General features: G+C 47.4%; 1 protein-coding gene across 2 annotated transcripts in view; it reads right to left on the reverse strand.

Annotated features, from left to right (window-relative positions):
* Positions 1-436: 436 nt before the first annotated feature.
* Mrtfb (myocardin related transcription factor B) overlaps positions 437-15,684 on the reverse strand; it is a 151,912-nt gene continuing 136,664 nt past the window's right edge. For both annotated transcript variants that reach the window (XM_076577830.1, XM_006983889.4), the window contains 5 exons: positions 15,453-15,599; positions 13,052-13,210; positions 12,679-12,819; positions 8,409-8,469; positions 437-5,729 (listed from right to left, as the gene is read on the reverse strand). In XM_076577830.1, coding sequence (XP_076433945.1) covers positions 5,194-5,729; positions 8,409-8,469; positions 12,679-12,819; positions 13,052-13,210; positions 15,453-15,599 — 1,044 coding nt within the window. In that variant the 3' untranslated portion in view covers positions 437-5,193. The remainder of the gene's footprint in view (positions 5,730-8,408; positions 8,470-12,678; positions 12,820-13,051; positions 13,211-15,452; positions 15,600-15,684) is intronic.

The raw sequence follows: 15,684 nt of genomic DNA on the forward strand, positions 1-15,684 counted from the left end.
ACTTCTAAAGAGCATTTTATATGGGCCATAATGTACTTTCGACATAGGTAGTTGTTTTTGAGACTTGGCTGAAGGACTCAGTTCTGGGTGTCTGAAGTTTTGTTGGTGGTGCGCACATCGCCATGAGGAGCCAGCTCTAACTGTAGACAGTGTTGTGTCCACACCACAGCAAGGGCCACATACTTAGTGCCTCTCACTCAGTGGCTCCGGATTCTCTGGAGGACAGAACAGGACTTGAGGGCCACTGAGTGTCTGCTGTGCACTGTGAGGACATGAGGTGGGCAGCCTACTTCCCGGGGGGTCTGCATGTCATACCGCCGGCCCACCTGTGCTTGGCCGGGAGCTGCTCTGAAGATGCTCTCCTTCCCGAGGCTGCCCCATCTCACAAGTATGTAACGGTCCCACTGCCCCAGTGTCTTCCTCTGTACACACAAAGTCATGGTTCATCAAAATTTTTTTTATTTGAGACACAAAAATGCAAAATTGCTGAGATATCAAACATTTCCCGATCAGCTACAATACTGCCACTATGTACAAAAGATCTGATGATAAATGCACATACATATAAAAATACAGTCTGCATCGCCTATGTACAGTACATGTGCAAACATATGGCATTCAGACACAGTACAGAACCGGGTCAGGGGTGCAAACGGCACATACAAAGGCATCATGGTTTTTCTTTTAAAAACAACATAAAGGCAACACACGAATGGACCCCCGATTGCCATCATTTCCTGTTCATGAAACTAGTGCTTCCCTAAGACTGGTGCTGCCCACTGGTGTTTTTCCCCTTTTCTTTCCAGGAAGTGAGATGCTAAGACATATGTGAAGATGAAAAGAAGAGAAACACCTGCATGTCCATTGCAAGCAACAGAGAATTAACCTCGACACAGAAGAAAACAACTTTGCACTACTACCAAGTATGTTATTCTTAAACCAACAAAACAGCTCCATACTATTTTACAGGAAAACAAGAAAGAAATATCTACATCTCTGTGAAAACTATAACCTAACCTTAAATGGATACCTTTTTGGGACTGACTTGAGATCACACTAGTCTCAACTTTTGAATAAAAAGTGGCTGCTTTTGGCAAATACCTGGCGATGCCTTTGGTTCCTTTAAGCATTTTGCATTACTATTGGTTTCTTGAGGTCAAGTAATTTTAGTGGATGCTGAACCCTCTCCTAAACCTTCATCTCCTGTTAGTGGGTAGGGTCCTCACAGCAGGATGTAGAGGTAACATAACTGGGCCCTCTTCCAGCGAGTCTATTCACTCACTAAAGCTTTGTCTTGGGTGTTGGCATAAAGCTTTGTTTCACTGCCGATGTCTCTGATGACAGCATCGTGGGCTTCTAGACAGCACCTAGTACACACGAGATTGCTAAGCTGCCGTCACAAACCCATGACACCTCCACTCCCCAGAGCAGTGGGCTTGAGTGGAGGGTGAGGCTTCCTGTAAACACGTGCAGCTTCTTGAATCACAGGCCTCAAACAAAGTCACGGGGACACATCTCAGGTACTGTGAGGGTGAGCGGCTGACAAACGACCTGCTCACTGCCAGTCAGTCAGTCACCAGACAAATAAAAATGGAACCCAGAGACTGCTGAGTGAACAAGCGATTGAAGGTCTGAACCAGGAAACAAAATGACTCTATCTGAACTGCTATTTTCCAGTTTTGACAGAACTTTTTTTTACAATGAGCTGAACTTTTAGAATGTTCTCCAAATGCACCTTCTGTGAACATGAACAGTGCTTCTTGATAAACCTGGCCTTCCAGTTAGTGTGCTAGGGTAACCTGGGGCTAACTGTCCTCTGGGGCAGCAGGTCCCTGTGTAATTGGTATCTTCGGTGTGTGGTGTGATTGACAGAAGCAAGCAAGGCTGGCTGACTCTGCTGGCCCTGACCTGGTTGCTCTGATGGTAGGATGCAACAGCTGCTCTCAGCTTTCTCCCCAGTCCTGGTGGTACCCACGTCCCCAGCCTCCTCCTAGCAGCAGCTTCTGAGACTGACCACTGTGGGAACAGCAGAGGGTGAGAATGTGCTGTGGGCTCTTCTTGGCCTCTTCTCTGGGCAAGATCTGCTTGAGGACAGAAAAGGGGCTGCCCTCTGACTTGGGGGACAACTGTCATTGCTGGGAACACTGCCTAGAGTAACTGGGCTCAGGTGGCTCGAGTCCACTCTGGTGACAAAGTGGACAGTGCTCTCCCTCGCGCCTCTGGTTCGGCTAACAGCACATGTGGGCTGACAGCACTGTCCCATTTCCCTGACTCTGCAGAGCTGACCTGGCTTCTGGAGAGCTCAGACCAGCAAAGCATAGCATGTGGTCAGAGAACCACAGTGCTTTTGGAAAGAAGGTTTTAGTCAAGTGTGAAACACATATGGTATTTAAGCAAAAAGTTCCATGAATTCAGGACATCCATCTCTGTGCTGACCACACAGGACAGCAGGATGCCTGAGTGAGCATTGGTGCAGCCCCGAGAGGTTTACTAGAGAGGCCTTGCTGAAATGTACAAGAGGCCCACAGCCACATCAGCTTTCTAGAAGCTGCAGGGCAATTCTTTCCACTCATCCCACCCCAGTAAGAAGACTGGAAATCTGTACCTTACAAAGTCAAGTTGATACCACTGCACTTTGGGACTATGTGGAAATAGGAAGCTGGGGTTGGACACTACAGGCTTCTAGGAAGGATTTCCTTGGCAACATGCTACAAACAGAAGCCTACACTACACATGTACATGCACAGTGGGAATTTCACGGGCTCTCTGACCTGTGATTTAATGGCTGTGAAGTAACTGTACACCTATTTGCAGGTGTGTCTGTGTGTGGAGGTCAGGGGACAACTTGAGGGAGTCAGTCTGTCCTTCCTTCACATGGATTCTGGGGCTCAAGCTCAGCTCCTCAGGCCTGTTGGCAGGTGCTCCACCCTACCTGCTGAGTCATCTTGCTGGCCTGACCAGCTTTAAACAACAAAGTCATCTTCAGACACACACCTTTTCTGATGCACTCACTGAGGGTCTTTCTGTAGAATGGTCTTTGGTCACGACACATTCACGTGAACACATGGGAAAGATGCCCACTCTTGCCCACAGCATGTGGGGGATGGAGGCCTAGCAAGCGCTCTCATATCCCTACGGGATGCTCAAACCAGGAGAGTAGGGCAAGGAATGCTGTGGGTGAGTTGGCTGCAGGTAGCTGGAGGCCCCTTGGTTTTTTAAGAAATAGGACTCTGATGGATTGAAGCCTGGACAGGATGGGCACATCAATAACTAAGCTGGCTTCCTCTGTACTCACTTGTGTTTGGAGAACGACTTTCTTGTGGCAGGCTTCAAACCACTTAAGAACAATACAAAGGACTTGAGGGCCAGGATGCTGTCTCTACTCACAGCTCAGGATTACAGAAGTACAAGTTTTTCTATAGGAGGAAATGCTCTAGCGTTTAGCAGCCTTCCCCACGCTCACTGATACTGGGTACTACTTTACTTGGACACTCAGAGCTGGAGAGAGAAGACTAAAGCTCTCCACCAAAACCTAGAGCTGAAATTCCCCTGGGGAAAGTTTCTTCCCAGTCCATAGTCGGGGCCAGGACTCAAGCAGCTGTCCAGCAGAACTCCCCTGGTTACACCGTGTCCTACAGGAGTGCTCTCAGAAGACTCGGTCAGATGACGGTGTCCAGCTATCAGAATGGTGACGTCTGCCAACACTGACCGAACAGTTCCTAATAAGAGGACCGGGCTGGGAACAGCGACCATTCTGACAGAGGCGCTTAAACAAGTGCAAACTTGAACGTGGATCACTTTGGGGCAAAACCTCCTCAGAAATGACTCAAGTTCTGTCTAGGCGATGGGTCAGGCTACTTCCTGGATGTGCCTGTGGACAGGGCTGTGTACTGACGGAGGAAGCCCACCCGGCTCAGGTTAAGGGGGGGAGGGACTAGGACAAGGCTGTTATTTAATAGAAATCCCATACTCTGCTCAGTTATTTACAATTTGCCAATAACTAAATGACTAGATCAAGAGTTGTGGAAATCCTGTGGCAGTTGGCATTTTAGAATCTTCTTAAATCACTTGACAAACATAACTTTTCCTTTATAGATCAAGAGAAAAAAGGAATAACACCTCCAGTTTTTAGGCGTAGGCTTGAGGACACACCGAGAGCAGGCAGGGCATCCGATTACAAGCCTATGCAGTGAGAACCAGGGATCTAGTGACAGGGGATGGTCTAGCCTGTGCTAAAGGTGGGACTGTCTTGCAGTCTGACAGACACTCCACACCTTCCCTTCTTCTAACTCATTAGTTCAAAAAGGAACTTCATGCTGAAGCCTGTTTTGGTTCTTTGAGATGGGTGTGGCCACCTGAGAGTCTGTCGGCAAGTCTTCAAAGATGGAGATACTGTGGCTCAGGTGCTCTAGAGATATCTGAGTTATTACAACAAGTAGGACCAGTGGACGGCCATCTTTTTACTCTACTGCAGGCTGTAGAGGTCACAAGGTCAGAGCACATTCCAATGTCTACCATCACATGAGAACTAACCTCATCCACCTGGGGCCACTGAGAGCTGCAGCACTACCAACACATCTGGATTCTGTGCACGGGGCTTTGTGTGACAGTATTTTGCAGACATCCACTTACGGTGATTCCCAGACTCACCAAATGACCTATGACATCACACAGTCACATGATTTCAGAGTGGAGCCCAGAGCCTCTGGCTGGAAGCTGCGGCTGCTGGCTGCACAGCATGCTCCAATGCCTGACTGTGCCACAGACCTGGGTCCGGCCACTCCAGGAGGCACACGTGCAGTGCCTTCCCCCCTGCCTTCCCCTCCCTTGCGGTGGCCTTGAGTTTCAAGTGGAGCTGCTTGCCTCTCATTGGGGCCGTGAGGTGACCACAGAGGTTGACAGGTAGCTGATGGCCAGAGCTCTAGTGCCACTTCCTGTGGGTGGCACTGACCTTTGGCTTTATCTAAGGCATTTCACAAGGCCTCTTGCATGCGACAGGCCTGCCTCTGTAAGTTGTGGAGTCACTGCTCGATGCATGAGGTGCTCTCACTTGGCTTCCAGGCTATGACCGTCTATTTTTTCTGTGACAATGTATTTTAATTGCAACAGTGCAGCTCTGGCTATAGCTCTAAGCACTGACCCTTGTTTTCATGTTTTGAAACCTCACGACTCTGAGACAAGTGACCTGTGACCTTAGTCCCATGGGAGTGGCAGGTCCTGTGGGTCCAGAAAATCAGCAGAGAACATGCTTGGCGCAGTGGTACTGAGAGGAGTAAGCCCGGAGGATGGGGTGGGCATGGTGATGTCTAGCCACTCCATATTGTCCAGGTTGGAGTCCGACAGGTCGAGAGACAGACAGGGGGTTCCTGCCACAAACTGGGCCTCGGAGGTCTCCATGGGAGAGTGAGAGTGGTACAGCATGCTGGAGTGACTCAGCAAGTCGTTCTGGAGGTCCTCGATCAGGGAGAAAGGCTCTCTATCTTCGCTGCTGGTCTGCAGTGGGGCGACGTCATTGGTCGAGGGTAAAGTTCCATCCAAGAAAGCTTCTAGCTGGTTCTCTAGGCTGGCAGATAAACTGTTCACAGGTTCTAAGGACACAGGTGGTGCTATCTGGACCTGGGGCGGAGGTCGAGACACCACTGTGTTGACTGGCATTGTAGTGATGCTGGCTGTCACTGGCCTCATCTTGGAAATTGGAGAAGGCTCTTCTTTTATAGGGAAGGAAATCTCTGTGCAGAAGAATTGACGGTGTTAGAACGGATATGCTGTCATCGGACTTTGTATTAGTGACTACCCTGTCACCCTCTCTCGTATCTTAGAAGTAGAAATACCATGCTCTATCTAATTCTTTTCTTAAAAATCATTATGGTTGAGACTGCACTTCAGTTTGGCAAGATAGTCTAGAAAGTTATCAAAAGATATAATATACCTTATGATTCAAGGCTGGCGCTGGTTCCTTTGCCCTCTCCCTTAAGGTGAGGCAGGTCAGCTTCTACTCTGAGTTCTTGTTCTTTTCTGAGCTATATAAATTCTGGAGGATTAGGTAAATGGCTAAGAAGCACCAATTAATTAATTTATTCTTACAAATTTAATTTTTACTTATATATACATGTATATTCCTGTGTTCCTGTGTGCAAGTACCCATGGAGGTCAGAAGGAGGTATCTGACCCTGAGTGGAGTTACAGTCTCTTGAGGGCCAGCCACCATGGCTGCTGAGAACAACACCCTCGTCTTTTGTAACAGCAGAAAAGTGCTTTTAAGTGTTGTGCTATCTTTCCAGCTCCCACCCTTTTAATTTTTGTGAATCTCTCTCTGTGTGTGTGTAAGCCAGAAATTGACATCAGATGTCTTCCTTAAATCTACCTCTACCCTGCTTTTGAAGACAGGGTCTTTCATTGACCCCAGAGTTCATCTGGCCAGCGAGCCCTAAGGACCCACCGTCTTCATCTCCCGAACACCAGGTTACAGGCATATGTTACTGTGTCTACTTTTATTTGGAGACAGGGTTTCTCTGTGTAGTCCTGGCCATCCTGGAACTTGCTCTGTAGATCAGGCTGGCCTGGAAATCCGAGATCCACCTGCTTCTGCCTCCCATGTGCTGGTTAAGGGTATGCACTATGAACCGCCTGGCTCATTTTTTTTTTTTTCCTTTGTGGGTTCTGGGGGAACCAAACTTAGGCTTGCATAGTACATACTGATGAGCCGTCTCCCTACCTGATGATGTGTTGATTCCTTGCCAGGTTTACTGGCAAATCAACAGACCTTCGGTTATAGATACACTAGCACTCACTTAGGTGAATTTTAACTATCTCTTTCACTGCTTTTTTGAGACAGGTTCTCATTAGGTGTAGCCCTGGCTGATCTGGCCTGGAACTCAGAGAGATCTGCCTGGGATTAATTAAATGTGCTTCACCATGTTTGATTCAATTTCACTTTTCTGAGAATACACTAGGGGAAAGATTGAATGAACTAAAGCTCAGTGTGACTGGGGGTTTTGTCTGTTGCATGTGTGTGCAGAGCTCATGGAGCCAGAAGAGGAAGTTGGATTTCATGGGACTGAAGTTACAGATGTTTGTGAACCACAATGTGGGTGCTGGGAATTGAAGCTGAGTCCTCCAGAAGAGCAGCCACTGAACTAATGAACCATCTTCTGCCCCATAAAAATTACTATTAATCATTGGAAAAAATCTTATCATAACCAGATTGAGCAAAACTGAATGCCCTGATTTTTAAAATACACATTTCATTTTTAAACCCCTAAGTTTTCATAGTTTATGTTAATCATGAGTTTAACATATTTTGAAAGATCAATACAGTTCTTAGCAAAGACTTCTATTTATATATGTGACCCATGTGCAGATGGCAAGGGTCCTTCACTAGCCAAGTGCTCTGACCAGAACATCAGACTTCTGGTCAGATGATGTTCCATACAGATGGAGAAATAGGAATCAGACTTCAAACGTCACAGAACACTACTTTTTTTTTTTTTGAGACAGGGTTTCTTTTGTGTAGCTTTGAAGCCTTTCCTGGATCTCGCTCTGTAGACCAGGCTGGCCTTGAACTCCCCCCCCCCCACCAAGATAAGACTGCTTTCATCAGAAAACTTTAACATTCAGCCTGTGTGTGTGCATGTGTATGTGCGTGCGTGCGTGCGTGCGTGCGTGCGTGTGTGTGTGTGTGTGTGTGTGTAGCTAGGGATGAAATATGGCACCTCACATTTGTATTGCAGCACTCTGCCACTGGCTGCAACCATCCCTACAAGCTTCTGAAACTGATTCTATGCTTATTTCTAAAGACACAGGAGCTGAGGCAGACTGTTTTTTCTGTGGTTAATGTCTGGTTTAAAGACAACATATTGTAAACTGATGACTTACTTTAATTTTTAATTTTATTATTTATGTGTGTGCATGCCACTACAGCATGTGTGAGGAAGTCGGAGAACAACCTGTGGGGTCAGTTCTCTCAACTCGGGTCACTAAGCTTGGCAGCAAGCACCTTTACCCCTGCGCTATCTCACCAGCCCTCGTGTCTCCTTACACGTAGAAGTGCTTTGAATTTCAACAGAACTGAGGGAGCACAGGCCAGGTAATCAACTGTTCTCAGCCCATGGCTAGACTGGTGTACAGGTATGCTTTGTAGTTCCACGTAGAGTTTAGAGCTGGCCCAATTCTGCTGTTTGGGAATGATCTTTTATTTTGCTAGGTAACGGCTGTGGGGATATCACGCCACTGCTTGATGTGGAACCAAAGGCCTTTCCTCTGTTATGTGTTTTAATGACCTAACTTGAACAGGTTTATAACTATCCATTTCTCAGTTTCCAAGACAACCTCCATCTTTAGAGTAAGGTTGTCCTGGGCCAGAGGTGTGAGGCCTCTTCCCACAGGCTCATGTTCAGCTTTTGACCTACCTCCGCTCTTTATGAGGATGTCAAAGAGGTCGTCCATTTGCTGACTGTGCACGTTGGAAACCTGCAGCCAAGGAAAGCAGAGTTAGCAGCCTTCACCAGGGTAGTCTGCAGCCATGCCCTCAGGCCCTCCACTGGGCCTCTGCTCTCATCTAGCATTGGATAATCTGGAAAACAGCTAAGTTACTTGGGAAATGAAAACATTTACCCCAAATATCACAGCATGATAGAACAACTGGGAGTCAGGTAAGAAGTCAGAAGTCAGCTTCTTGACTTCCACATTTCCCTTACCGTCACTGAAGGGCATTTTGGGAAATTTCTAATACTTTTGAAAGTATCTAATTCAATAATATAATTTTGAAATATATAATTTTTGAAAGTATATCATTCAATAAAATCGGTATGTTTAAAAATGAGCACACTATGCATGTGTTTTCAGTTTTGAAGTTTACCTGACACATAAGTTGCATTTAACATACGAGGTGGTTTAAATGAAAATGGCCCCCATAGGCTCATAGGAAGTGGTGTTATTTGAAAGGATTAGGACATGTAGCCTTCTTGGGGTAGGTGTATCACGGGGGGTGGGGGTAGGGGGACAGGCTTTGAGGTTTCAGAAGCCCAAGCCAGGCCCAGTGGCTCACTCTCTTCCTGCTGCCTGCAGATCCAGATGTAGAACTCTTAGTTCCTTCTCTAGCACCATAGCTGTCTATTTGCTGCCATACTTCCTGCCGTGATGACAATGGACCAAACCTCTGAACTGTAAGCCACCCCAGTTAAACGTTTTCCTTTTTAAGAGTTGCTGTGGTCAAGGTGTCTCTTCACAGTAATAAAACCCTAAGACACCATTAGATCATGGAATTTAATGTCCTGACATGTATGTGTTTATGAAACCATCAACAAGATCAGCATCATTTCTGTCACCTGGGAAGCTCCCTCATCTCTAGGACACCAGTGTCCTGTTTCTTTCAGAACAGATCAGTTTCCTGTCAGTGATTCAGATGTGCACTTCTTGAGGGTACAGAGGAGGCAGATTCTTTTATGCAGTGTCATTATTCTGAGGTTTATCCATGTTGTAGTATATACCTTATGGATAGTTCATCCCTTTTTATTGCTGATTGGTACTCCACACATGGAAATGCCTGCTTCCCTATTCACTCACTTGTTGGCAGCATTTGGGTTCCCACTTTTGGATTATTAATGAAGTTGCTGTAGAGATCTATGTACAAGTCTTTGCACAGCCATGCTGTTTTCTCTCAGGGAAATATCTTGGAATAGAATGACCGGGTCATAGTGGATGTACATTTAATGCCTTAGAAAATGGTCAAACTGGTTCCCATCAGCAGGTGGTCCACATTACCATTCTCACTTCTTGAGGTATGTTATGGGATAAGATGTGGTTCTAACACATTTCCCTGGTGACTAGTGATCATTGGATGTCTGCAAACACTTTAGCCATTTACCATCCTTGGTAAAACATATATTTAAGTCTTTTGCCACCAGCAGATCTGGTAAGCTTCCTGTTTGAATGCTGCTTTTTTTCCCCAACCCTTGACTTAAAACCCATGTCTTTGAGCTTGACAGATTATGTTTTCTTTATTTGAAATCATCCGGAGCTTACATTTATTCTTTTTTTTTTTTTAAAGACAGGGTTTCTCTGTGACAGCCCTGGCTGTCCTGGAACTTGCTTTGTATACCAGCTGGCTTTGAACTCACAGATATCCTCCTGTCTCTGTCTCCTGAGTGCTGGGTTAATCCTTTAATAGGTGAGTGTGTGACCACACCTGGCTTACATTTATTCTTAAAGAATACTCTCACTTGACACAGAATCCAGGTGGCAGTCTTTCTAACCCCTCCTAAGAACTTGAAATAATGTGTTGGCATTTTTTTTCTGGCTTCTGTTAGTTTTTAAAAATACATTTCATTTATTTTGTGAGTGTGCACATATATGTTGTTGCATGTGTGCTATTGTACATGGGTGCAGGAGTTTTCTCTCCTTCCATCACGCAGGTCGAGGCTGGAACTCAGTCTGTCTGACTCTGTTGGCAAGCCCGCTGAGCCACCTTGCCAGTCTCCTTCCATCAGTTTTGATGAAAAGGTGACATTAGTCAAGTCACTTGCCCCTTAGGTGATGCACTGCTTTTCTGCCCAGTAATCTTTTACCTTTACTTTTGATGGGATTGTGACGTAACATGGAATGCTGTGATGTAACAGGATTCTACTTAATTAGGTCGGTGTCTGTTGAACATTTCAGAGATGTGAAAACACTAGTTGTTATTTCTTCAAGTACTCAGCCACCCCCATGTCTTGTTTTTCTTTCTAGGGCTTCCATGTGAGTTACACTGTGAAACCAAGGCTCTGAGGCTCTAGTCATGGGTTTTGTTTTGAATTAAAGGTGAAGTGACATGAAGCAATTGTACATATTTATGGGCCACTTGTGTTTACAATGTAACGGGCGAGCTCAGGATGACTCAGGCTTGTGCACTGTTCAGTTTGGTTCCCTTCACCTCATCAGCTCACTTCCTTTCCGTCCCCTCTGTTAAATTCAACTAGGATTTTCTTTGAGTACTGTATTTTCAGTCCTAGAATTTCCATTTAGTCTTTTAAAAGACTTCCTGTATCTGTTTTCATTTACACAGGGTGAAAACACAGGGTGAGTCCATACTTCAGCCTGTGTTCAACTCTCTAGTGGTTTTTCCTTTGAGCACAGGCGACATCTTCTTGATTGTCGAGGAAGGATGCTATCTGTATCGTTTTCTCACATGAGTGGATCTTTTTTTAGCAAGCAGCTAGTTTGGGTGAACTTCAGCTTTGAAATGCTCCTGGTAGACATTACAATCTCAGTTTGTCTTCTGTCTGCAGCTCTGAGTCTACTCCAAGTCTCTGTGGCTTGAAGGTTAGCGGAGCTGTGGACACAGAATTGAGGACTTTCTTCTCTTTCTCTTCAGTAGCTCACAGCGAGGTCCTGTAGTTTGAAGGCCATAGCGACTCCACTTTCTACCAGCAACCCTGACCGTCAGCTAGACCCCACAGCAAATGTAGAGAGAACTCATGCCGCCTAAGTCCCCTCCGCCGAGCGTGCCGAGTCTCTGCCTTAGGCTTGTGTTTGCCATTACTGTGGGAAGCTGGAACCAGCTGGGCCCTGCTTAGCCCTGGTGGAGTTGAAGTCTGTGTAGCCTCAAGATTCCCAGTGGGCCCGAGAGGCTGATACACACCTGGCGCTCGCAGCCTGGAGCTGAACCTAGTGACATGGGAACCCGAGTCCCCACTGGCTTCTTCTGTTGGTCTATGTGTCAGGTGGGCAACGCCAGGGAGCCTGCACATGAGAACGGTGCTTGGTGGGTGACGGCTGCCTTCTCACTGTCATTAAAATCACTTGGCAGTTCATTTCTGCTTCCGGAGAAGAGATGCTACTTCAAAACGGACTGTGGGAGGGGCAGGCCAAGTCCCATTTGTTTATTTGACTCTTACAGCAATGTCTAAACCTTTTTTTTTTTTTTTAAATCTGGCTTTTTCCTCACAGCTGAGGTCTCTGCTGATTCTGGGATGTTTTACAACTAGGAACACTGTCTTTCCTCTGCATCCTGTGGTCACTGAGCATCTCTTCACAGGCACTGCCCACGTGCAGACAGTCCTGACGCTTGCATCCTAGGTAAGGGAGCTCACTTGTTTGAAAGTGCGGCCTTGCCTCTTCATGCCTTAGACAGCAAGGGCAGCAACATACCATGTGTCCCTGACAAGTATTCCACAGAATACGGCCATGGGGCTGCACACGGATGCTCATTTTCTTGCTAGCTGCTGTGAATGAATTCTTACTAGAAGATCCACTATGACTTGTTGTCAGGTCCATCCCTCAGGTCCTCTGGGAGGCTGGGCTCCTTTCTCAAAAGTAAGTGTTCAGCTCTGAAAGGGAGCTTTGGGAAGGCAGGGGCTTGGATGTGTTTACATTAATCAAAAACACGTGCTGTGGTCACTGGGCGTCCTCCACAGGCTAGGTGCATTTTATTATGGAGAGCCCTCACTCTGCTCATTGGGGGCACAGCCGCCACTACTCCCACATTAGAGGGGACCCAGGAGGGCTCCAAGGAAACATAAACACCTTGCCTGAGGCCACACTGAACTGCTGATCCAAAAAGTTACTGTAGGCAAGCGGATTGGGAGTCTTCACAGCCAGCCAAAATACAAAGTTCCCAGCTGGAATCTCTTGCTCTAACTGAGGCAAGTTCTTGAGAGGATGACATGAAATGTGACTGGGACTGACTGTGACCACACTCACCTCTGGAAGGGCTGGCTGGGCGCTGCGTGTCTGCTTGATGGCCTCCTCATATCGAGGTGGGTCTTTGGTCTTGGTGACCGGGGTCCCAAACAGAGAGTGCTGGACGACGAACTGCTGCTGCGGCGGGGAGGGTGGGCTGGGCTGCATCACACAAGGGAGAAGCACCGTTAGCTCTGGGCCACCGCCTGCGCCTGCAGGGCTCGGTCACCGCACAGGCAGGTGTCCTAAGCCCTGGCAGCTGGCAGGTGGCGGCTGTCTTCACTGTCAGTCCTGGGTTCACTCCCTCAGCTCCAACACTGAGTCACCACACTCCAGGTGCCAGGACAGCTGTATGGCCAGTGAGCACTGTAGATGCTACTTCCCTAGAGCTTACCTTGCTGGCTGGGCTAGGGCCGTTTTGCAGGGGTGCAAGTGGGGTGCTTCTAGACTGAAGAGCAGGGTTGGAGCTTTTACTGACAAAGGGCTGCTGGGTCGTTGGACCAGGCGGCCCCTGATACTGAAGAACTGTGTTTGCTGCAGAGTTTGTGAAGACCTGTGACAATGAAGGAAAGCAAACCGTGTTTTAGAGGAGAGGCCAACAAACTTTCAAGGTTCATGGGCCACAGGGTCTCTGCTGGGAGCACGAAGGCAGCCTTGAGCAGTGGGAGAGCAGGCAGCTGCCAACAGGACTGGATCTGCAGACACACAGGAGTGGGGTCCTCTGCTGAGCAACTTGTTCTTATGCTGTGTAGCCAGCATTTTATGGGAGGGCTCAGGCAGTTTTCCTTGCTCACTGGGGTGACCTGGTCCCCTTCCAGGACATAGGCTAAGTTAACAGCAGCCATTTTACCTCTTCTGTGCTCACACCCAAACAAGCCAACTCTCTGGACACCTCAGTATGTTTCCATTGCTCTCTCCCTCCCATCACTGCTCCAGCTCAGAGGATGGTGGTCCACGGGTCTGCATTCAGCACCATCCTCTGGTCTGTTCTTGGGACCACCTGCAGACCTTTCCCTCTGCATTTCCTAGTTCTTTAGTGAGTTAGCAAATCCTGGACCTCTTTGGCGGCCTCTCCCCGAGTGCTTCTCAACCCCCCCCACTGACATGCCTGTCACATGGGCAGCATGCTCCTCCTGTCTGAAGTCTCACCCCTTCTAAAGAACTGTGTTCTGTGTCAGAAGGCCAAAGGGAAACTTGTTTTCATGTAACTCTGGAGTTTCCTATGGCTCCATGAAGAGCTGTCAGTGGCTTATTCAGTACTGTGTCTTACAGGGCTTGGTTTCATCACCAAAATGATTAATGAACTTTACACCACTAATAATATCCTTAAAGAAGGTGGCTTCTCCCTTATGTCACCATGAGCAGATATGTGTCTTTCTTTTTGTTACATTTATTTATTTTTTATTTTATGTGCATGGGTATTTTGCCTGCATGTATATGTACCATGCGCATACCTGGTCATGAAGGTAAGAAGTGGGTATCAGTTCCCCTTGGACTAGAGTTACAGACAGCTGTGACTTGCCATGTGGACGCTGGGAATTCAATCTGTCAGTGCTCTTAATTGCTGAGCTATCTCTCTAGCTCCAACATGTATACTTCTTACCATGAGAATACATGAGTGCACATCCTCTCTTCACATGCACCTACTGTTGCAGTTTCCTTCCATGTGGCAGACGTCACTTTATGGAGGTACTGACTCCTGACTCCAGGATTCTGAGATGAGTGAGAATTCTTCTCCTTACTGTCTCTATCGCTGTACACTCTCTTCCTAGCTAAGGGAGCTGGGCCTCCTTTAAGCTTACTACATTAAAATTAGTATTTCTGGTTTCTCGATGTGGTCATGTCTGACTGCTTCTTTTTCCTTGTGTCAGTGTTGCTGTTGATAAGAGGGCCTCTGTTTCCCCTCAAGTTGGCTCGGCACACACGGTTCAGGATACCTGAGGCTTACACACTGGGATGCCTAATAACCTGTTCAAGACCAAAGCTCTGAGCTCAGATCCAGGACAAAACCATCTGTTTTGAGGCCTCGAGGTTAGATCCTTTCCTCCCTTCTTTTTCTGAGAAGTGCCAGCTCTGCAGCCCAGGCTGGCCTCACTGGAGACTCTGCAGTGATGGGGTCACAGGTGTGTGCCCTCCACTGGCCCTCGCAGCCCAGGCTGGCCTCACTGGAGACTCTGCAGTGATGGGGTCACAGGTGTGTGCCCTCCACTGGCCCTCGCAGCTCTTCCTCCACGACAGAGCAGTGACTCTCAGATACAATATGAAGTTCTCATGTAAGAGAGAAATGCCACAAGTATCTTCGTTATCTTAACTATCTTTTCCATGGATCAGCACATTTAATTAGAAAAGAAGTCTATCTTGAAATTCAGCAAGTCTAGTATACCAGAATTCTTTGTTTTTGGTTTTTCCAGACAGGATTTCTCTGTGTAGTTTTGGTGGCTGTCCTGGAACTCACTCTGTAGACCAGGCTGGCCTCGAACTCACAGAGATCGCCTGGCTCTGCCTCCTGAGTGCTGGGGTTAAAAGTGTGCGTCACGACCGCCCGGCCGTATACCAGAATTCTGGAAACGTGCTCTGGAAACTTACTTGGAAAGGACTGTTCTATTCAACCATCTCTCATACTAAAGCTTTCCCCGAATCCTAAACAGTATCTGTGTCCAAACAGCTTTGAGCGAAGGTCTGTTCTATGGCTGAGCATCACAGGGCTTCCCAATGAACAGGCTCTTAGATGATGCTCACTGCCAGGGGAGGTGACAGAAAAGGGAAGCAGCAGTCTGCCCTTGAAAGCATCGCACCTTTCTGACTGGTTGAGGCTGGCCCAGCACATGCTGCGGGAAGGCCTCCTGCTTCTGAGGCCCACATGCTGGGGCCAAGGCTGCCGCTGGAACCTGTGTGGCAGCAGCTACCTGAGGCTGAGCCTGGGCTCCTCCTGGTACTGGGGTCTAGGAAGAAGACAGAAATTAATCTTAGTGCCAAGAAGCTCATCTGGGACTGAGTTTATAACACAGTGCAGCTGTTTGCTTGGGA

This window comes from Peromyscus maniculatus, chromosome 8, assembly GCF_049852395.1.
Source record: "Peromyscus maniculatus bairdii isolate BWxNUB_F1_BW_parent chromosome 8, HU_Pman_BW_mat_3.1, whole genome shotgun sequence".
Classification (NCBI taxonomy): Eukaryota; Metazoa; Chordata; class Mammalia; order Rodentia; family Cricetidae; genus Peromyscus; species Peromyscus maniculatus.